This window comes from Suncus etruscus, chromosome 6, assembly GCF_024139225.1.
Source record: "Suncus etruscus isolate mSunEtr1 chromosome 6, mSunEtr1.pri.cur, whole genome shotgun sequence".
NCBI classification, from domain to species: domain Eukaryota; kingdom Metazoa; phylum Chordata; class Mammalia; order Eulipotyphla; family Soricidae; genus Suncus; species Suncus etruscus.
In genome coordinates this window covers 26,990,106-27,014,054 of record NC_064853.1, presented here as the reverse complement: position 1 = coordinate 27,014,054, position 23,949 = coordinate 26,990,106, and the positions used below count along the sequence as shown (strand labels likewise).

General features: G+C 41.2%; 1 protein-coding gene and 1 non-coding gene across 2 annotated transcripts in view; one reads left to right on the top strand and one right to left on the bottom strand.

The window, feature by feature from the left end:
• Nucleotides 1–21,262, top strand: part of RNF11 (ring finger protein 11) — a 42,357-nt gene extending 21,095 nt beyond the window's left edge. Inside the window, exons 2-3 of the mRNA XM_049775097.1 lie at nt 16,807–16,976; nt 19,387–21,262. Coding sequence (XP_049631054.1) covers nt 16,807–16,976; nt 19,387–19,558 — 342 coding nt within the window. The 3' untranslated portion in view covers nt 19,559–21,262. The remainder of the gene's footprint in view (nt 1–16,806; nt 16,977–19,386) is intronic.
• On the bottom strand, nt 10,902–11,004 carry LOC126012313 (U6 spliceosomal RNA). The gene has a single exon (XR_007496830.1). It is a non-coding gene; the product is annotated as a U6 spliceosomal RNA (small nuclear RNA).
• Nucleotides 21,263–23,949: the final 2,687 nt, after the last annotated feature.

The following is a 23,949-nucleotide window of genomic DNA, read 5'->3' as shown; positions in this document are numbered from 1 at the left end:
AGGAACATTGAAAACATGATATCTAAGCTGCAAACGTTGAACTTTGTAATGTGCCTGCCAAGGTGGCAGACAGAGTGTGTGTGTGTGTGTGTGTGTGTGTGTGTGTGTGTGTGTGAGATAGAATATGGGAGCAATGATGATGGAAGTTGACACTGGTAGTAGGGTTGTTGTTGAAATATTATATGCCTAAAACTCAACTATCAGTAACTTTGTAAACCCTGGTTCTTTAATTAAATTAAAAGATAAAATAAAATGATTGCTTTTATTTAAGTAAAACACTTAAAGCAGGGGCCACAGATTGACTCAAGTGATAGAGCACATACCTCACTTATAAAAGGTTCTAGTTTTGGTCCTTGATACTGCATGGTCTTCCAAATACTGCCTAGTGTAACCTAATTCTTGATCCCCTGAATACTACTAGATGTGATCCCTATTTAAAAAATAATAGGCTAGGTTTGCTCTTTCAAGCCCATGTTCTCCCATGAGCACATCTTTGCTGAGTTATTTTTTCTGCATTTTTCACTGAAGAAGCCTGTGTTCTCTCGAACATTTATTCCTCCCTTATTAAATTTCATTCAATAAAAATACCTTGCTTCGGGGCCAGAGAGATTGTACAGCGGTAGGCCATTTGCCTTGCACGTGGCTGATCCAGGACAGATGGTGGTTTGAATCCCGCCATCCAATCTGGTCCTCCGTGCCTGCCAGGAACAATTTCAGAGCGCAAAGCCAGGAATAACCCCTGAGCGCCACCGGGTGTGACCCAAACAAAACAAAAATATCTTGCTTCACTTAAAAAAATGACCTCTGGGGGCCGGGTGGTGGCGCTAGAGGTAAGGTGCCTGCCTTGCCTGCGCTAGCCTTGGACGGACCGTGGTTCGATCCCCTGGTGTCCCATATGGTCCCCCAAGCCAGGAGCAACTTCTGAGCGCATAGCAGGAGTAACCCCTGAGCGTTACCGGGTGTGGCCCAAAAACCAAAAAAAAAAAAATGACCTCTACCATTTTCTCTTTAGTGTCAGTCTTATTTTCTTTGCATCAAGACTTACTGTGGTGGGGCTAGAGATAGTACAGTGGGCAGGACATTTACCTTACATATAGTTGACTCAGGTTCTATCCTAAGCATCCCCTAGAGCACTGCCAGAAGAAATTTCTGAGTGCAGAGCCAGGAGAATCTTCAAGTGTAGGCCCCATCATCTCTAAAAAGACTTATTGTGGAAAATTGAGAGAAAAAACATTTAAATTTATTTAAAATCTGTTTTCTCTAATTGTGAATTAACCTCAAATTTAAAACGCACACGGCAAAGTATATATGTGTCTCCTATTTACACAGGAAACACTACTTACATTGAAAGATGTTGGGGCCGGGCGGTGGCGCTGGAGGTAAGGTGCCTGCCTTGCCTGCGCTAACCTAGGACGGACCGCGGTTCGATCCCCCGGCGTCCCATATGGTCCCCCAAGAAGCCAGGAGCAACTTCTGAGCGCATAGCCAGGAGTAACCCCTGAGCCTCACAGGGTGTGGCCCAAAAACCAAAAAAAAAAAAAAAAAAAAAAAAAAAAAAAGAAAGATGTTTAAGTAGGGCCCAGAGGGGGGCACAGTGGTAGGGCATTTGCCTTGCATGCCACTGACCTAGGCTTCCCATATGGTCCTTCAAGCCAGGAGCAATTTCTGAGCGCAAAGCCAGGAGTGACCCCTGAATGGCACCGTCACTGGGGTCCAAAAAACAAACAAACAAAAATGCATTTAAGTAGATGAGGGGAAGAAAGAGAATCAGGATTTAGGAAGGATGACATTTCTACCTTGGATGACTTATAATGTCATCATAGGAAGGTCCAGATACTGTTTTGGTAGGTGCTTTACTTCACTATTTTTAGTTACTCCTAAGCAACAGTCTAAATAGATACAATGTTTTCTGATTTAGAATCTTAGGCTTGAAAGCAGTAAGTAAGTATTTCATCATAGTGATAAGAGACAGATCAGATAGTCCATACAATATCTTTGCTTTTTTCACTGTATTTCTCTGCCATTAACCTAGACAATGAGCACAAAAATATACTGAGTTTGAGATTTGGGCCGTAGGAAGAAATAATTTGGTTTGGATTGTATTGTATTGAAATCCCCATGGGATATAGAAGTAGAAATTTGAACAAGACAATGAACCAAGTATTTCCACTTGAATAAGAAATCCTGATTAGCATTATATTGCATTTTCCTTTTTTGGTTTTTTTTTTTTGTTTGTTTGTTTGTTTTTTTTTTTTTTTGGGCCACACCCGGTAACGCTCAGGGGTTACTCCTGGCTATGTGCTCAGAAGTTGCTCCTGGCTTGGGGGACCATATGGGACGCCGGGGGATCGAACCGCGGTCCGTCCTAGGCTAGCGCAGGCAAGTCAGGCACCTTACCTTTAGCGCCACCGCCCGGCCCCCCTTTTTTGGTTTTATTGCAACTTAATAAACAAATTTATTAGCAATTTTTTCAAAGCATTTTTAGAAGACTTGGAATATAGGATGGACTGTTAACAATGAGCACTTTATATAAAACTTCTTGATAACCCCCCCCAAAAAACAATGAGCACTTTGATTTAATCATTCATTTTTTTCTTTTTTTTTTTTTTGGATTTTGGGCCACACCCGTTTGACGCTCAGGGGTTACTCCTGGCTATGTGCTCAGAAGTCGCCCCTGGCTTGGGGGGACCATATGGGACGCCGGGGGATCGAACCGCGGTCCTTCCTTGGCTAGCACTTGCAAAGCAGACACCTTACCTCCAGCGCCACCTACCCGGCCCCATTCAGTTTTTTCATGATATGTACTAAATCCCTATTATATGCCATATTCTGTGCCGAATAGTTTATATTAGTAAGCAGAATAAACACAGAACCTGCTTCTATCAGAATTGTGGTCTGAGGAAGGACAATAATCAAATTATAGTGCACATATAGTGCACACTTTTGTTGGTTTTTGGGCCACACCTGGTGACGCTCAGGAGTTACTCCTGGCTATCCACTCAGAAATGGCTCCTGGCTTGGAGGGCCATATGAGACACTGAGACACTGGGGATTGGTCCATCCTGAATCAGCCACGTGCAAGGCAAATGTCCTACTGCTGTGCTGTTGTTCCGGCCCCTACACATCTTTTTTTTTTTTTTTTTTTTTTTTTTTTTTGGGTCATACCAGGCAGCACTCAGGGGTTATTCCTGGCTCTATGCTCAGAAATCGCTCCTGACAGGCTTGGGGGACCATATGGGATGCCAGGATCGAACCACCGACCTTTTGTATGAAAGGCAAACGCCTACCTCCATGCTATCTCTCTGGCCTCATCTTTTTAATTTCTATTTTTTTTTTTTTTTTTTTTTTTTGGTTATTGGTCACACCCAGCGGTGCTCAGGGGTTACTCCTGGCTGTCTGCTCAGAAATAGCTCCTGGCAGGCACGGGGGACCATATGGGACACCGGGATTCGAACCAACCACCTTTGGTCCTGGATTGGCTGCTTGCAAGGCAAACGCCGCTGTGCTATCTCTTCGGGCCCCATCTTTTTAATTTCTTAAATTTATTCACTTATTTTGGTTTTGGGGTCAGACCTGGCAGTGCTCAGTTTACCCCTGGTTCTGTATTAGGGGTCTTCCTCTGTATTAGGGATCACTTCTGTTGGTGCTCAGGGAAAGGAGAGTAGATGCTTAATTCCAATTCTATCTCTCTGACCCAATCACAAATCTTTGGGAGGGGGGCTGGGAAGTTGCTTGTTTTTGGTTTTTAGTTTTGAGATCACACCTGTTAGTGCTCAGGAATCATTCCTGGGGGTTGACCCAGGTTAGCCATATGCAAGACAACCTACCCTACATGCCATTCTATCACTCCAGCCCTACATCTTTCTAATCCTAAACACAAACTATGTTGAGTTATATTTCTAGATGTAAAGGTGAGTGAAACCATTGAAGTACTCTTAAGGCCAGCCATTACACTAATTTACAATTTAGTACTTTGATGATTTTTTGGCTGGGTTTGTTTGATTTTGGGGCCACATACACTCAGGTTCTGCATTCAGGAATCACTCCTAATGTGCTTGGGAAACCTAACGGGATGCCTGGGATTGAACCCAGGACTGCTGCATGCAAGGCAAGCATCCTACCCACTGTTCCAGCCTGATGATTTTGTGGTGGTGGGGGGATCATACCCAGGAGCGCTCAGGGATTACTCCTGGCTTTGTGCTCAGAAATCGATCCTGGTAGGCTTGGGAGACCAGATGGGATGCCAGGATTCAAACCATGGCCCTGGGTCGGCCGTGTGCAAGGCAAACACCCTACCTCTGTGCTGTCTCTCAAGCCCAATGATTTATATTTTTATAAACTGATTCATACATAGTATTTCTTTCTTTGGAGGACCACATCTGGCAGCCCTCAGGTTACTCCTGGCTCTACACTCAGGCATCACTCCGGGTGGCTTGGGACCATATGAGATGCCAAGAATGAACCCAGGCTGGCCACATGTGAGGCAAGCACCCTAACCACCATGTTATCACTCCTGCCCTATAGTATTTCTTTTTGTACTTAGTTCCCTTTGGAAATGATTTAGTTTGTACAGATCTTAAAATTTGTAATACATTTAGTGATAGAGGCATATAAATCACTATTAGTTGTTTTTAAAGACTGTACTTAAAAATAAAGACAAAGCTCTGTAACACCAATGTGATACACACATTCTCAAATATTTAACTGTTTTTCGTAATCCTAGGAAATGTAAGAAGCACTGAAATAAACACAGGAGTTAGTGAGTTATTTTAATCATGGTACTAGTAGGTTACTTTTATTTCTCATCCAATGAGGAGCAGAAATTCAGTTCCTATTTATCATGGGTCTAGTGGTGAAGACTTTCACATCATAACTAAGTGCAAAGCTCATACTGTTAACAAATGCTATGAAGAAAAGTTATTTATAGTTTGAGAACTTGTAATAGGAGAATCGTTAAGAAGATTTCTGAGAAAGTAGAAATTGATCTAGGCTCCCAGAAAAGAAAAGGAGGTGTTTGGAGTGGAGATAACAATATTCATGCAAACATTAAAATAGATACTATGACTTTTATAGGCAGACCATGCTTTTCTTTAAGAAATCTGAATCTGCAGTTTGGAAGATCAAAATGTACTCTAGTCAGAATTCCTATAAAATGATCAATACTGAATTATTGGCTAACCCATTCAACATCAAGGACAAATAATTCTTTAAGCATTCAGCATAAAAACAACACAAAATATAAGGTAATAAGCTATGCATAAATTTATCTGGAGAAACTTTCTGAGATCTTATGAAATTAAAGCTAGACTCCCTGACCTTGAATCCTGGCTTTGCCACTGACAAGCGGTATAATTTAGGCAAGTTTCTTTATATGCTTCCGTTTGCTCATTGGTAGAATGGAAATAGCAGTGGTCACTTTTGTTTATTTTGGTGGGTTTTTTTGGGGTGTGTGTGGATGGGCCATACTGGCTGCACTTGGTTACTCCTGGCTTTCCACTCAGAAATTGCTCCTGGCAAACTCTGGGGATCATATGGAATGCGTGGAATCAAACCTGGGTCTGTCCCAGGTCTGCTGCGTGCAAGGCAAAAACCCTACCACTGTGCTATTGCTCTGGCCGAAAGAATGAGCTACCTTATATTGTGGGGCACATCCAGCAACACGCTGGTTACTCCTGGCTCTGCATTCAGAAATCATTTCTGTAGACTTGGGGGACCATTAGGGATGCTGGGGATAGAAACTGGGTTCATTCCAGGTTGGCCTCATGCAAGGCCTCAGCAGTGGTCACTTTTTTGGGAGGGGTTTGGGTCATACCCAGCAGCACTCAAGGGGTTACTCCTGGCTCTACCCTCAGAAATCACTCCTGGCAGGCTCTGGGGACCATATGGGGTGCCAAGAATCGAACCACTGTCCTTCTGCATGCAAGGCAAATGCCCTACCTCCATGCTATCTTTCCAGCCCCAGCAATGGTCACTTTTAAAAAATATATACATATCTGAAAAAGAGCAGTGGAATTAGGAAGCAGTAACTGCTTACTCAGGAAGGATTAGTAGGTTGGTTCCATACTATGCAGAACATGGGAAGTCTTATTAAGGATTTGGGCTTCCATCATAAATCATTGCGTCTTTAAGGTAAGGTATAGATGAGGAGGGTTAGATAAATTTTTGAAACATTCCTCTTTTAGGTAGAGAACATTGAGATTTTGCTAGCCAGTTTTGGACAATAGGAAAGAAATGAGAACTGGTTTGGAATACTAGCAATAAACATGAGGAAATAAGCATGTAAATTATGTATGTATGTATTTCAATAGAAAATAAGTATGAGAGGATAAAAGCTAAGTATATCACTGCTTTACAGGACTAAGTTGATAGTCATGCCATTCACTTGTATCAGGAACCTAAACCTAATAGAATTAGATTTTAGGGGGGAGTTTACTTTTTGGATATACTAAATTTGAAATACTTTTGAGATATCAAACTAGAGCCTGGGATTTTATTTTATTTGTGTGTGTGTTTTGGGGCCACACTTATTAGTGCTTGGTGTCTACTTCTAGCTCTGTGAGTAGGTGTCCATCACTGGTTTTGCTCTGGAGATCATGTGCCTGTGATTAAACCCCGATCTCCTGCATGCAAAGCACAAGCTCATCTGTTGAGCTGTCTCTCTGACTTTGTAAACCTAGAGTTTAAGAGAAAGATACAGATTGGACTAACTTCTCTCTCAGTAATTTTAGCTTCCAATTTGAGCAGAAGTTACTGGATGAAGAATATAAAATGGGAGAAGAGGTCAAGACAAATTTAAAGTGTAACCTAAAATGGTCACATTTTGAAGTACTTGGGATTAGAATTTTAACTTAAGAATTTGGGTGGTGGGGCCGGGTGGTGGCGCTGGAGGTAAGGTGCCTGCCTTGCCTGCGCTGGCTTAGGACGGACCGCGGTTCGATCCCCCGGCATCCCATATGGTCCCCCAAGCCAGGAGTGACTTCTGAGCGCATAGCCAGGAGTAACCCCTGAGCGTCACCGGGTGTGGCCCAAAAAACCAAAAAAAAAAAAAAGAAGAATTTGGGTGGTGGGCCCGGAGAGATAGCACAGCGGTGTTTGCCTTGCAAGCAGCCGATCCAGGACCAAAGGTGGTTGGTTCGAATCTCGGTGTCCCATATGGTCCCCCGTGCCTGCCAGGAGCTATTTCTGAGCAGACAGCCAGGAGTAGCCCCTGAGCAATGCCGGGTGTGGCCCAAAAACCAAAAACCAAAAAAAAAAAAAGAATTTGGGTGGTAGAAAGAAAAAAAGAGTTCAGCCCATAACAATATGTAACAAAGTGTCACAGCTAGATGATAAATGTTCAAAATATTGGTTCCTTTAGGAATTTTTTTTGTGGACCATAGTAGCTCAGGGCTTACTCTTTCTTGTATCTGTGCTCAAATATGGGGGACCATATGTGGTACAAGGATTGGCAATGTACCAGGCAAGTGCCTTAAGTCTGAATGATCTTTCTGGTCCCAAAGAGTTTTTTTTCTTTTTGACTTTTGGGACACACCTGATGATGCTCAGGAGTTACTCCTGGCTTTGTGCTCAGAAATTATTCCTTGGGCTGGAGAGATAGCATGAAGCTAAGGTGTTTGCCTTGCATGCAAAAGGACAATGGTTCAAATCCCGGCATCCCATATGGTCCCCCAAGCCTGCCAGGACCGATTTCTGAGCATAGAGTCAGGAGTAACCCCTGAGCGATGCCAGGTATGACCCAAAAACAAAAAAAAAGAAAGAAATTATTCCTGGCAGGTTCGGGACAATATGTAATGTCAGGGATCGAACCCAGGTCAGCCATGTACAAGGCAAACTCTCTATTTGCTGTGCTATCATTCCGACCCAGAGGTTCCAAATTTTGGTATCAGACAGTAGTTTGAGAGTGCAGTAAGGAGAGCTGTGGGGACCTCCAAGGTTATCATGTGATTGAGAGAGTGGGGCTTCCCATGGTCTCCAGCCACCAACATATGGGACACAAATACTACTCTTTAAAAAAAAAAAAAAAAAAAACAATTTTACATGGGCCTGGAGAGATAGCATGGAGGTAGGGTGTTTGCCTTTTTTTTTTTTTTTGGTTTTTGGGCCACACCCGGTGACGCTCAGGGGTTACTCCTGGCTATGAGCTCAGAAGTCACTCCTGGCTTGGGGGACCATATGGGATGCCAGGGGATCGAACCGCGGTCCGTCCAAGGCTAGCGCAGGCAAGGCAGGCACCTTACCTCTAGCGCCACCGCCCGGCCCCGGGTGTTTGCCTTTTATGCTGAAGGACGATGGTTCGAATATCGGCATCTCTTATGGTCCACCGAGCCTGCCAGGAGTAACCCCTGAGCGCTGCCAAGTATGGCCCAAAAACAAAACAAAAAAAAACACTTTACAAAGGAGCATTTCTCTTTTTTTTGGTTTTTTTTTTGGTTTTTTTTGGTTTTTTGGGTTACATCCGGCAGCTCAGGGGTTACTCCTGGCTCCATGCTCCTGGCAGACTGGGGGGGACCATATGGGATGCAGGGATTCGAACCAATGACCTTATACATGAAAGGCAAACGCCTTACCTCCATGCTATCTCTCCAGCCCACAAAGGAGTATTTCTTTTTTTTTTTTTTTTTTTTTTTGGGCCACACCCGGTAACGCTCAGGGGTTACTCCTGGCTATGCGCTCAGAAGTCGCTCCTGGCTTGGGGGACCATATGGGACGCCGGGGGATCGAACCGCGGTCCGTCTCCTAGGCTAGCGCAGGTAAGGCAGGCACCTTACCTCCAGCGCCACCGCCCGGCCCCCAAAGGAGCATTTCTAATGAACATTACCAAATTACTTTAATAACAAAGGAATTAGAGCTTGGGTACAAGATTTGCTGCTGGGTATTGGGTTTAATCCCTGGCTCACAACCTTGTCTCCCTAGCACCACCAGGAGGAACCCCCGAGTCCTGTATCAGGAGTAGCTCCAAAAAACATTTGGCAAAGATCAGTACACTATCAAGGTGTGTCATCTTAAATATTACCTATAATTTCATAAGAGGAATCACAGAATTTAGAATTTAATTTATCACAGCTATGATTTATTGTGGCAAAAATAAATGAAGGTTGGCAGAAAAGGGAAAGGTTTATAGTGTAAGATTCTTAGGAACTAGGTACCAGTTCCCAGAGTCATCTTTCCTAGAGGAGTAAAAAGAGAAGGTACTTAATTCATTTAACTTTGAAATGTACCAACATGTGTGCAGGGCTATCTAGCAGGGAATATAGACACTGAGGAAAAGTCAGGTGCCCAACATAGATTTGGTATTTACACAGAGTTTATATAAACTGAGTCATCAGGAAATAATGAGAACTGCACTGGAATCTAAATCTTAGAAATTGATGATTTTATATCCCTGTCTCATTTTCTACTTAATGTCTTCTAGCTGACATAAGTGGGATAAGATCCCTCTTGCCAGCTTAAAAATTCCACTGGATCTCTAGCTTCTAAACAGTAAGTCATCCATCAGGCCATTTTTAACAAGCATGATAGGAATTAAGTATATGTGCTGAGAAAGGTGAGGCTGCATTCATCTTCAAAGTATGAGGAGTTCTTAGTCATTTCCTTCCCTCTCTGACTTCTAAAAAGTGAGTGTAGGGGTCTGAGCGGTGGTATAAGCGGTAGGTCGTCTGCCTTGCACATGCTAACCTAGAACGGACTACGGTTCAATCCCCTGGCGTTCCATATTGTCCCCCAAGCCAGGCACGATTTCTGAATGATAGCCAGGAGTAACGGTTTGGCCCAAAAACCTAAAAAATAATAATAAAAAAATAAAGTGAGTGTAAATTTAATTAGAATGTTTAAAATATTTAATTGAGGGCTTGCATGTGGCTGACATGGGTTCGATCCCTGGCTCTCCATGTGATTCCCCAAGCCCACTAGGAGTGTTTTCTAAGTAGAGTCACTAGTAAACTCTGAGCACTACTGAGTCTGGCCCCAAAATCTCTCCACAATAAATAAAATACTGAGGTGAGATTAAGAGAGTTCATTTTGTTTAGCAAAATTTACCAAAGCAAAAATTATATCCTAACATGGAGATAATTTTTATTTCAATGTCTATTAACATCTTGTTTCTTCAAAAAGTAGTTTTCCTTTGTTCTGCTTTCTATGTTCTGTGCATACTATATTTGTGAAACGAAAGAATTACACACACAGACACACACACACACACACACACACACGCTGAGAGATGAAGCAATATAGTTGCTTTTTTAATTTTGTTTTTATTTTATTTTTTGTTTGTCTTGGGATCACACCCGGCGGCGCTCAGGTTACTCCTGGCTCTGCATTCAGAAGTTGCTTCTGACAGACTAAGGAACTATATGGGATGTCGGGATTCGAAGCAGGGTCCATTCTGTATTGGCTGTGTGCCAGCAAATGCCTTACCATTGCGTATCACTCTGGCCCCAGTTGTTTTTATTTGTAATGAATACATTGTGAGTTGTTTGTGGATTTTCTTTATTTTTTACCTCTCTACCCATATTACAAGAATTTTGGAGTTTTTTAGTGTTCATACTTAGACCAACTGTTTTTTGTTTGTTTGTTTTTTGTTTTTGTTTTTGGGCCACACCCAGCGGTGCTCAGGGGTTACTCCTGGCTGTCTGCTCAGAAATAGCTCCTGGCAGGCACGGGGGACCATATGGGACACCAGGATTCGAACCAACCACCTTTGGTCCTGGATCCGCTGCTTGGGAGGCAAACAACGCTGTGCTATCTCTCTGGGCCCTAGACCAAATGTTTTAAAGTGGGTTTCTTCTGTTTTTGGATGCTGGGGATCAAACCTGGGTTGACTGCTTGTGAAGTAAATGCCCTCCTTGCTGTATTTATCTCTGACCCCTTTGACCCCCATACAGAAAGAGGCTTTTTTTTTTTTTATAAATATGAAACACTTAATGAGTTTGCATTCCATCCTTGCTCAGGGGCTATGCTAATTTTCTTTGTATTGTTACAATTTTAGTATATGTGCTGCTGAAGCAAGCTCTAGAATGAGTTTTTATATATTCTGTCAAGGTACGCATGGCAGCTTTTCAAAGTCAGATAAGAGTAGAACTGGAAATCAGAAAGGTAGTCTTGGGGGGGGGAAAGAAAGGTAGTCTAGTTTTAGGGTTCAAAAGCACAGAACTGACAGGATCAAAACAAAGCAAGGAAGTGCCTAATATTCAGGGACAGCTAGAAAATGGATCAAAGCGAGGGACATAGAAATCAATTTGATTTTGGATCACACACCACTGGGTGTGACTCAAAAACCAAAAAAATAATTATTGGAATTCAAGTCTATCAGTGACATTAGAAAATAAATCCTGGGGCTGGAGAGATAGCATGGAGGTAAGGCGTTTGCCTTTCATGCAGAAGGTCGTTGATTCAAATCCTGGCATCCCTTATGGTCCTCCGAGCCTGCCAGGAGCGATTTCTGAGCCCTGGAGCCAGGAATAACCACTGAGTGCTGCCGGGTGTGACCCAAAAACCAAAAAAAAAAAAAAAAGAAAAGAAAAGAAATCTCAAAGTGAGTACAAGAACCACCCTCTACTATTTGAAAACATCTTTCTGATGTTTTCAGGTAGCTTGACCTTCTCTGAACTTTACTGGAAGAAATACATGCAGTAACCCTCTATTGAAGGATCCAATGTAAAAGCTTTGTAATTTGACTTTTAAGAATATCTTTTTTTTGGGGGGGGGGCCGGGTAGGTGGCGCTGGAGGTAAGGTGTCTGCCTTGCAAGCGCTAGCCAAGGAAGGACCTCGTTTCGATCCCCCGGCGTCCCATATGGTTCCCCCCCCCCCAAGCCAGGGGCGATTTCTGAGCACATAGCCAGGAGTAACCCCTGAGCGTCAAACGGGTGTGGCCCAAAAACCAAAAAAAAAAAAAAAAAAAAAGAATATCTTTTTTGGGGGCCGGGAAGGTGGCGCTAAAGGTAAGGTGTCTGCCTTGCAAGCGCTAGTGTAGGATGGACTGCTTTTCGATCTCCCGGCGTTCCATATGGTCCCCCCAAGCCAGGGGGCGATTTCTGAGCGCTTAGCCAGGAGTAACCCCTGAGTGCCAAACAGATATGGCCCAAAAAAAAAAAAAAAAAAAGGAAATTTTTTTTTTTTTTTGGTTTTGGTTTTGGGTCCACACCTGGTGGTGCTCAGGGGTTAGTTACTTCTGGCTTTGTGCTTAGAAATCCACTCCAGGCAGGCTCGAGAAACCTTATGGGATGCCAGGAATTGAACTCAGGTTGGTTGCATTCAAGGCAAACTTCCTACTGCTGTGCTATCACTCCGGCCTGGATTTGATATTTTTTGAAGTTTTTTTTTTTTTTTTTTTTTTTTTTTTTTAGGGGTCACACATCCCCCATGTCTGCCAGGAGTTACTTCTAAGCACAGAGTCGGGAATAACCGCTGAGTGCCTGCCGGGTGTTACCCAAAAACCAAAACAACAAAAGAGAGCAGAATTCAAATTCTAGTATTATTTCAGTAATTCAATATGTGACTGTAGGCTAGTTGGCTTTATGAAATGAGAACAATAGTTAGAAGGTATTTGAACTATTCTTACGATATATTTTTCATTATTTATTTTTATTTATTTATGGTTTGGGAGCCACTCCTGGTGGTGCTCAGGGGTCATTTCTGGCTCTACGCTCAGAAATCACTCCTAGCAAGCTTCAGGAACCATATGGGACGTCAGGGTTGAAACCGGGTTGGCCATGTGTAAGGCAAATGCTCTCCCTACTCACTGTGCTAGCATTCTTTTTTTTTTTTGTTGTTGTTGTTGTTGTTGTTTTGTTTTTGTTTTTGGGCCACACCCAGCGGTGCTCAGGGGTTACTCCTGGCTGTCTGCTCAGAAATAGCTCCTGGCAGGCACGGGGGACCATATGGACACCGGGATTCGAACCAACCACCTTTGGTCCTGGATCGGCTGCTTGCAAGGCAAACGCTGCTGTGCTATCTCTCCGGGCCCTGTGCTAGCATTCTGGCCCCAGATTTCTTTTTAAAAGATAAACCTCTACCAATGTCCAATACGTTTATTCCTTTTTTTTGTTTGTTTGTTGGTTTGGTTTGGTTTTTGGGTCACACCAGGCAGCGCTTAGGGTTACTCCTGCTTCTATGCTCAGAAGTCACTCCTGCTGTCTCTGGGGACCATATGGGATGCTGGGATTCGAACCACCGTCCTTCTGCATGCAAGGCAAAACACCCTGCTTCCATGCTATCTCTCCGGCCCCATTTTTTTTGTTTTGGTTTTGGAGTTTTTTTGGGTCATACCTGGTAGCACTCAGGGGTTACTCCTGGCACTTTGCTCAGAAACTGCTCCTGGCAGCCTCAGGGGACCATATGGGATGCCAGGATTTGAACCACTGTCCTTCTGCATGCAAGGCAAATGCCGTACCCCCATGATATCTCTCCAGCCACTATTCTTTTTTTTTAAGTCCTATCTATTTTGCCTAAGAGTGGGGCACACTTAGCAGTATTCAGGAGATATTCCTGGTTTCTGTGCTCCGGAGTGACTCCTGACTGTACTAGGGGAACTAGACATAGTGCCAGAAATTAAACCAGGGTACTTAGTTGTGGTTGCATGCAAAGACGTGTCTTGCTTCCTATACTGTCTCTCTGCCCCCAATATATTTCTTTTGTTACTTTTTATTATTTTAATATTCTAAGTTGCATCACAAAGCTACTGTGTTATTCATGATTGAGATTCAGAAATAAAATATTCTAACACTAAATCCCATTACTAATGTTCAGATCTTTCTCTGCCAGTCCTCACTTTCTCTCCTGCCCTTCAGTTCCCAATCTATTTCTTAAACATTTGATTATTCTTCTACCATCATATAATAAAGCTAAAAAAAATAATAGTTTCTAATATTTAATGATTTTATTTGTGTATCTTATGAGGAAAATCTTGAAAGTCTTTGTTTTATTTTACTGGTTTGTGGATCATACTCTGCAGCACTTGGATGCTGCTTCTAACTTGTTGCTTGGAGGTTGAAGATTGCTCCTGGCAGTGCTTGGGGGATTCAACCTGGAACTTCTGCACATGCTTCAATTCTGTGAACCATTGCCCTTGCCCTTTCATTCTTTTTTCTTTTTCTCCCCCCCCCCCCCCGCTTCATTTAATTCTTACAGTGGGACTAATACTGTTTGGAGAAACTGAGGCTTATCAGGTTAAATAACTTGTTCAGCAGTCTATAGCTAATTTGTGGCAGTAGTACAAGTTTTTCTTAATCTCACTCTCAACTACAAAACTTTTTTTTTTTTTTTTTTTTTTTTTTTGGTTTTTGGGTCACACCCAGTGGTCCTCTGGGGTTCCTCCTGGCTCTGCACTCAGAAATCGCTCCTGGCAGGTACAGGGACCATATGGTATGCCGGGAATCGAACTGGAGTCCATCCAGGCTTGGCTGTGTTGCAAGCCAAATGCCCTACTGCTGTGCTATCTCTGTGGCTCAAAAACTGTGAAACTTATGCAGTTTGCCTCATTGTTATAAAATTGTGAATATTTAAATCTGAGCTGCAACAGTTACATTTATCATCATTAGTAACTGACAAGTCATGTAACTTTCATGTTATTTTAGGTCTAAGTTATTTTTCTAGTCCATAAAACATGGCTTCAAAATCTATGTCACAAGAGATTTTCTGAGTTTGAGCAACAAATTGCTTAAATTTTTGCATGTAGAAAATGGTTATTGCATTTTTGATAGTTTTGAAAGAAGGCCTTGGAACTATGTTAGAGAAAAGAGTTTGGTACTTGCCTTCTTGTGGAAGTCAGCACAAGTCTTTTATCAATTGATAATTACACTCGATTAACTGAATGTTTGCAATATTCTTGATAATCTTCCAATGTGGGCCTAGATTGATAGCACAGCAGTAGGACAGACTTGGGTTTGATCCCCGGCATCCCATGTGGTCCCAAAGCCTGCCAGGGACAATTTCTGAGCACAGAGCCAGGAGTAACCCCTAAGTGCTGCTGGGTGTGGCCCAGAAACATTAATAATAATCGTCATCATCATCATCATCCAATATAATCTATATGATAGAAACTAATCCCCAGTTTCCTTTAAAGTAAAATTAAAGTAAAATCAAGGCCTGATAGTTGGGTGCATGAGGCTAAGTGCATGCTGTACATGCAGGGAACCTGGGTTTAATCCCCAACACCAAATAGAACTTCAAGAACTGCTGGGTTTGCCTAGAACAAAACCAAGTAAATTCACATGTTAAATAGCTTAAATGTGGTTACTCCAATAAATGGCAGTTGTTTGGATCCCAAAATAATACTGTCTTTGGGCCAGAAAAAATAGTACAGGGGCTTAAGGCACTGCTGCCTGGCACATGCTAACTGACCTGGTTTAGTCTCTAACACTGTGTGTGGTCCCTGAGTACATAGTCAGGAATAAGTACCACGTGCTTCCAGGTATGTCCAGCCGACCTCAGTCCACTATAAACAATATTTAAGGATTGAGAAGAGCTGGGCATTTTTTGGAGTAAACATATTTTAATAGTTTTTGTTTGTTTTGTTTTTGGGTCAGACTGGCAGCGCTCAGGGGTTACTCCTGGCTCTATGCTCAGAAATCGCCCCTGGCAGGCACAGGGGGACCATATGGGATGCTGGGATTCAAACCACTGACCTTCTGCACGCAAGGCAAACGCCTTACCTCCATGCTATCTCTCTGGCCCCTGAAAAAAATATTTTTTTTGGGGGTCACACCCGACGATGCTCAGGGGTTACTCCTGGCTGTCTGCTCAGAAATAGCTCCTGGCAGGCACGGGGGACCATATGGGACACCGGGATTCGAACCAACCACCTTCAGTCCTGGATAGGCTGCTTGCAAGGCAAATACCACTGTGTGGCCCCTGAAATTTTAATTTTATTTTATACAAATTTCCCTTCATTTCATTCACTTTGCTTTTATGTGCAAATTTATATCCAAAGCCTAAAAGAAATTTTTTGTTCTTTTGGATACAAATTTAATAGTTTTGGATACAAAACTACATATCCAGTCTGGTTAAATAGTTTAAAATATTGGGGGAGGGGCAGTTTGGTCACACCTGACAGTGCTCAGAGCTTATTCTTAGCTCTGTGCTCAGAAATCACTGCTGGCTGTGCTCAGGGGACTGTAGGTTCGGCCTCATGCAAAGCAAAATGCCTTAACCACCCTACCCCCCGTACTATTTATCTTTCCAGCCTCTAAAAGAAATCAGGGAGCCGGAGTGGTGGTGCAGCGGTAAGGCATTTGCCTTGCATGCCTCTATCCTAGGACGCACTGAGGTTCCATCCCCTGGCATCCCATATGGTCCCACAAGCCAGGAGTGATTTCTGAGCACATAGCCAAGAGTAACTCCTGAGCATCACAGGGTGTGGCCCCAAAACAAACAAACAAACAAAAAAGAAATCTGGGCTATATAGTCTTCATATAGAAATACTTGAAATAGTAATCCATGCTAGTTTTTTATTGAAACTTGTGTTTATATTCTTGGTCAGATATGCTAAATCATTCTTCTGCACTAGTGACCCAACTTAACAAGGGCAGCATGCTCCCCCAAACACTAACAAAAAAAATAACACTAACTCAGGAAAAATTACTTTAAAAATTACCCTTTTCTTGGGCCCAGAGAGATAGCCTGGAGGTAGGGCATTTGCCTTGCATGCAGAAGGACAGTGGTTTGAATCCTGGCATCCCGTATGGTCCTCCGAGCCTGCCAGGAGTGATTTCTGAGAGTAGAGCCAGGAGTAACCCTGAGCATTGCCAGGTGTGACCTAAAAACCAAAAATAAAAATAAATTATGCTTTTCTTTATTTTTTTAAAATTTAGGAACAAGTTCCAGTTCCAGTCTATCATCCAACACCTAGTCAGACTCGCCTAGCAACTCAGCTGACTGAAGAGGAACAAATTAGGATAGCTCAAAGAATAGGCCTTATACAACATCTGCCTAAAGGAGTTTATGACCCTGGAAGAGATGGATCAGAAAAAAAAATCCGGGAGTAAGTTTTAATATTTATTACTGACTAGAAAAAGATTCTGCATTTTAAAATATTTTTATCAATCCCTTAGAACAGTGGTTGGCAACCTTTTTTTTTCAAGTGAGCCTAATCTCTCCAAAACCACGATTGAAATTTATTTTGAGAGCCACACAGGGCGCGCACTGACAGAGGCTAGGAGCAGAGTCCTGACTCCGGGAGCGGCCGCCAAATTAAAAGTGTAAAGAGCCACATGTGGCCAACCACTGCCTTAGAATATTTAGATATAGCAATTTTTACATGTTTTTCTGACTGTATATTTTGCTTGTTCATGTGGATGACATTTGATGTTAGTTAACAATGATTTACCTGGTATGAGTAGTAGGGATTATAATAATAATTATATTATTAGTATAGTATTTATCTGGAATGAGTAGTATAGGGATTAAAGGTACGTGTAGTCCCCAGTATCTTGGAGAACAACACTGTGGCAGGCTCCAGCACTGAATCACTGGCCCAATTAACTGAGTATTGCCATGGATTGGCTTCCTACTCCCTGAGCATTGCTTGGGAGACAAAACAAAACAAGAAAAATCATCTCTGTGTAAACTAGTACCAATATTTCTGTAAATAGTTAGCTAATTTTTGGAAAACAGTAACAAGATGTCGAAGAACCTTTTGTTTTTACTCTCGGAGACAAAGTTTTGAGAACTATCCCAAAATATGTATTGCACACCCACACCTAGATTTAGGCACCTTATTAAAATATTTTGGAGTGGGCAGATTGGTCTCACCTGACAGTGCTCAGTTATTCCTGGCTCTGCTGATGAATCACTCCTGAAGGTAGATTGTGGTACAGGAATGTTTTGGTAGTTATATAACTATTGTTTCCTAAAAGCCTTTAAATTTTTCTATTTCTTTTTTTTTTTTTTTCCTTTTTTTGTTTGTTTGATTGTTTGTTTTGGGTCACACCCAGCATCGCTCAGGGGTTACTCCTGGCTCCACACTCAGAAATCGCTCCTGGCAGGCTCGGGGGACCTTATGGGATGCTGGGATTCGAACCACCGTCCTTCTGCATGCAAGACAAACTCACTACCTCCATGCTATCTCTCCAGCCCCTCTTCTATTTGGGGGAGGGGGGGCTGGGGCCTGCCACATGTGTACAGACCCAGCAGAGCTCATTTGTTACTCCCTGAATCTGCACTCAGGAATTAATCCTGGTAGTGCTTGGAGGACCATACGGGATGCTGGAGATCGAATCCAGGTTGACTATGTGCAAGGCAAATACCCACATGCACTCTTGCTCCTATTTTCTGAAAAATAATTTTATTAAGCTTAGTAAGTTTAATATAAAACTTTACTTCTGGGATTTTTTTTCTCAGAGCTTAGTGTCTGTAATGAGTTAAACCATTGTTTAGATAGAGAATGGTTTTACCAACACAGACATAATCTAATTTACTATTTCACTGTTTGGTTGTTTGAGCCATAGCACCATATTTATTACTTAGTGCTCATAGTACTGCGTACTTCTTAGAAGAAACATTGCAGAATTGAACTTGTAGCAAAATATAGTGAACTTTAAAAAAAAAATGGTGTTTATTAAAGAGCCTGCAGCAGCCCAGCGAATAGGCTTAAGTTAATAGTTCTGAGTTTATATGTTTTACTAAAGTAAAAACTAATATACTCCTATGCTTACACTATTACTCAATTCAGTAAAATGTTCAGTAACAAAGATTTTCTAATTCAGGGGTCAGAGTGGTGGCACTAGGCACAAGGCGCCCTAGCCTAGGACAGACCGTGGTTCAATCCCCCCGGCATCCCATATGGTCCCCCTAGCCAGGAGTGATTTCTGAGCGCATAGCCAGGAGTACCCCTGAGCATCAATGGGTGTGGCCCAAAAACAAAAAAAAAAGAATATTTTTTTTCTAATTCAGAAATTACCAAACTTGGCCTATTGTCTCTTTTTCAGGGAGGGAAAAAAAAATCATTCAGCATATCCTTGAAATCAATCTTAAGTGAACAGAGCACTTTTTCATTATACCTGAAGTTTAGTTCCTTCCATTATTCTCCAGTGGTGCTTTCACCCACTTTGGGAGACAGTGTTCCTAGCTGAGTTCCTATGTAAAATACTTTCCCCTTCAGTTGTAATAGTTCTATAATTTGTAGTTTTTTATGTTTTATCAATGAACTTGAATCCCAATCAGTTCGTTTCTCTTTACACTGGTGATTACTTTCAAATGATAAATTCCAAGGGTTGAAATAAGAGGTAGATGGATTAAATTTATTGGGAATGAGTCGAGGGGGTGGGTGTTTCAGTTTGCATGCTTCATTAAACAGATGACTGGAAAAGCTATTTTTTATAATGGATTTTAAAATGTTCTTTGTCATTTCTCTAAAAAAATGCTTTCTGATTTCTCTCCCTCACCCCTAACAGGTGTGTGATCTGTATGATGGACTTTGTTTATGGGGACCCAATTCGGTTTCTGCCGTGCATGCACATCTATCACCTGGACTGTATAGATGACTGGTTGATGAGATCCTTCACATGCCCCTCCTGCATGGAGCCAGTTGATGCAGCACTGCTTTCGTCCTACGAGACTAATTGAGCCAGGGTCTCTCATCTGACTTCAAGTGAACCATCATTGTTGGTGGTTTTGATCTTTTGTCACTGAGCCCAAAGAGCCAGGGATTAGGAATTAAGATCATGCACAAAAGTTTCCTTAAAATTCCTGAATGGCTGCAGATGTTGGGAGAAAAGTATGTGATATTTTAGAAATTTAGGGGGGAAAGTAGGTTGGTATTTTTATGTAAAGCCTTGACCCAGTGTTTAAAATATAATTGTATTTAGATCTTGTTATTGCTCCAGTACATAGGAATTGTGTAAAGTGTTACAGCAGCTGTATATGTTTAAATTGTGTGTGTTGAAGATTAGGAAAAAGATAGTGGTTGTTTTTCCTAAGTGAAATAAACCCTACCCCCTGCCCACCACTCAAATTCTTTTCTGAAATTGCTGGCATTTGGGTCAAGGTTTTATTAAAAGCTACATTTTATAACACTGGCACAAAAAGAAAGTAGTTTAAAGCTTGTTTGCACAGTTCTTTTTTTCCATTGGAAATGGAATTCATTGCCTTAGGTCTTTTTAAATAGTGTATTATTATCGTTGGGGCTGGCTCTATGCTTGAAAACCAGTTTATTTATAACCTATTATAAGTGCTATATCTGTTTGCAGTTAGGAAATGCAGAATTCAAATGATCTCCTAGCTTGTAAGCAAACTGAGATGCACTATCCCTTTTCTATTAAAAAATTAGTTAATGTGTCAAGAAACCAACTATAGTAAAATGGGATTTAAAACTTACCCTTTGTATATGTTTTGTCTAATTATTTTGGTTGTTAATATGGTGATACAAGTCCAGGAAATTTTAAATATTAAGATTTTGGTTTATTGAGCTTGAATTATTGCCACCATGCTTATGTAAAAATGAAAGTGGCACCATGGTGAAACTGAAGTTTATCACTTGTAACAGTTTTGATTTGTTCTTTTCTGTGACCTTCTTCCCTGTTGTCTTGAACCATAGCAAAAGGATATTGCATCTCTCATTATTGTAGTGCTGAGGTTATTGAAGTTATATAGAATACATCTCAGTCTCTATTTCTTGGAAAGGAAAATCCTGCTAGTTGACTAGCAGGGAGAATTAAGATAATGTATTTCATGTTTTGCACACAAATACAGAATTTGTATAATCACATGACTTCATAGTTGTGATCTCAGAAGGAATTTTTCTTTTTTTGCAGTTATAAGAACACTCTGAGTCTCTAAGCTTCTAAAGTATTAGAGATGATCTAGTAAAGATGTAGTTGTAATGTTTTATTCATTTAGCATCTTTTTTTCCCTTAACATACTCAGAGATGACTTATTTGTTCAACTCTGATATTACAGCTAAAAATCAGTCATTAGCAAAAGGAGAATCGGTTTCAATCTGACAAATCAGGAATGTTTATTTGGTGATGAGTTGAATATTTGACTCTAACACTTTTCTACATACAAAATGTAAGTATCTTCAAGGTTCTGCCTCATTGCATTATTGAAGAATTTACTATGTCATAAATACTTCTTATGGATTTGACATTTGACTGTAGTATTCATATGTTGGTTAATTTTCTATGAGCCCTATGATGAAAACTCTTAATGATGAATTAGGGAAAAAAATCAAGACTATCAAGTTCTGTTAAATTGTTCCATGTATCTTGCTTAAGTTTTTGTTCATTAATTTATATCCACCCAATTACATAAAGCGAATTTGAAGGAAAACACCTGAAGTTGTCCAGTATTTTTAGAAATACTACTTTTTTAAATCTTTGTTTCTATTTACATATCATGTTAGTGTCATCACTATTATAGACATACATTTTTAATTAGATCGTTAATAGTTGTAATGAATGTTTAAAAAATCATCTTTCATGTTGCTGTTAGTCTATTACAAGACTATTCATAGACTGAGATTCAACAGAAGTTTGGCAGTAAGTATTGAAGGAGTTAGTATTGAGTTGAGTGCTTTTTTTAAGGATGCTTTGTATTCTTTTATTTCAATCTCCACATATGTTAAGAACAATCTCAATTTTGACTACCATTAAATAAAGTTATAGTTGTAAAGGGTTTAAAATTAAGAGTTGGTTATATAAGTATATTTTCCTGAATATATGATCCTTATATAACAGACAAGTATTAGTTAGATTTGTTACTATAAAGTTTCTAGGTGCATACACTTTACTTTTTTTTTTTGCTTCTCGGGCCACTTTGATGCTCTGGGGTTACTCCTGGCGATGCACTCAGAAATCATTTCTGGTTTGAGGGACCATATGGGATGCCAGGGGATCGAACCACAGTCCATCCTAGGCTAGCGCTTGCAAGGCAGATGCCTTACCTCTAGCGTCACCTCTCCGGCCCTGCAATTTTATTTTTTAAAACATTCTTTTATTGAGTCACTATTAATTACAGAGTTACAAAGTAACTCTTGATTGCTTCAGGCATACAATATTCAGACACCAATCCCACCATCAGTGTTCACTTTTTGAGAAATATTTTGAATGGCTAAGAATTAATTATCATTTAATCACAAACCCAACAAGTTCAAATTCTTGCATCTTGGTTCAGACTTTTCAATTCTATGAGTGTTTTTTGGTATCTCTTAAATCAGATGTTAATTCCCATACTACTGATTATAAAGCAATGTGTTTTGCAGAATACAAGTGACAGTTGAAGAAATCTTCGGCATTCAAAGTTCCTTCACAAGAAAGCACTGATTTTTATGGTTATTTTTAATTGGTGGAGGGCATACCTGGTGGTACTTAGTGATTACTCCAGGTGTTCTTGAAGGAACATATGGGATGCTGGAAATTAAACTCTGGGTGACCATGTACAAAGCAAACACCCTACCTACTGTACTATGTCTTTGGCCTTGAAAACACTGGTTTGTTTGTTTTGGTTTTGGGGCCACACCTGGTGATACTCAGGATTACTCCTGGCTATACACTCAGAAATCACTTCTAGCTAGGGGGACCATATGGGATGCCAGGGGATCAAATCGCGGTCCGTCCTAGGTCAAACACATGCAAGGCAAATGCACTACTGCTGCGTTGCCGCTCCAGCCCCGAAAACATGGTTTTTAAAAGAACTATAACCTAAGTAGTTAAAACTAGGCCTGCCTGTAGTTTTAAGACTGAAAATATTGAATGGTAATGAAGGTAGGTTTCTTTGACATAATTCAGACATGTTTGCTGACTACCTTTGCTTGCAGTGGAATTGGTTTCTTCTAGTCAGATTATTCTCTAAAAGAACTTCCCTCATGTAGTCCTGGTTCAGAATGTTCTAATCAAGGGTATGAAAGCTATAAAAAAAAAAAAAAAAAAAAAAAAAAGCAGTGTTGTTCTGAGTCTTGGGGGGAATATAATTGAGTTTCTTCTTTCCTATTTTATCCAATTTTCCAAGTATCTTGCCATTAAGAGCTCCTTCTTCCTAAGAAATGAATTTGTCTGAAAGTGAGTCTTAGCTGTTAAGCTGTTAAAAGATTAGATCCACCCATTAATCTAAATATATTTCGTACACACAAAAAAAGATGTACACAAATCTAGGTGCTTTTTTTTTGGTTTTTGGGTCACACCTGGCACCGCTCAGGGGTTACTCCTGGCTCTACGCTCAGAAATCGCTCCTGGCAGGCTCGGGGGACCATATGGGACGCCGGGATTCGAACCGATGACCTTCTGCATGAAAGGCAAACTCCTTACCCTCCATGCTATCTCTCCGGCCCCCGTCAATTTTTTTTTTTTTTTTTTTTTTTGGTTTTTGGGTCACACCCGGCTGTGCTCAGGAGTTACTCCTGGCTGTCTGCTCAGAAATAGCTCCTGGCAGGCACGGGGGACCATATGGGACACCGGGATTCAAACCAACTACCTTTTGGTCCTGGATGGGCTGCTTGCAAGGCAAACACCGCTGTGCTATCTCTCCGGGCCCAATCTGGGTGCTTTCTAAATAAATGTTTATTAAGTAAAACATACAATAAAATCCATATGCAAGATTTCCATTGTTGATGTAATAGAATTACTTTTGGCCTTCTATTAGGTGAGCTATTCCTGGGAGCTGTCAAAAATGGTCTATAGAAAAACTTTTAGTTATGTAAGTATCAAATGCCTATGGTCAGGCAGTTGTTTAATAGATGTAGAACAGATTTGCTGACTATTCAGATATAGACAAGACTGTAGTGGTGATTTTCTGATGCTTTGGTGAAGGTGCTTGCTTTGCATATGGCCAGCCCAGATTCAATTCATGGTACCACATATGGTCCCCTGAGCCCCTGCTAGGTTTTGAGTGGGAAAAGGAGAGGGCAGGGTGCTGGAGATACAGTATAGGAGTAAAAGGGTCCAGAGCAGTAACAGAGCCGTAGTACATTTGCCTTGTGTGCAGTGCAGCCAATTCAGGACAGATGGTGGTTCTAATCCTGA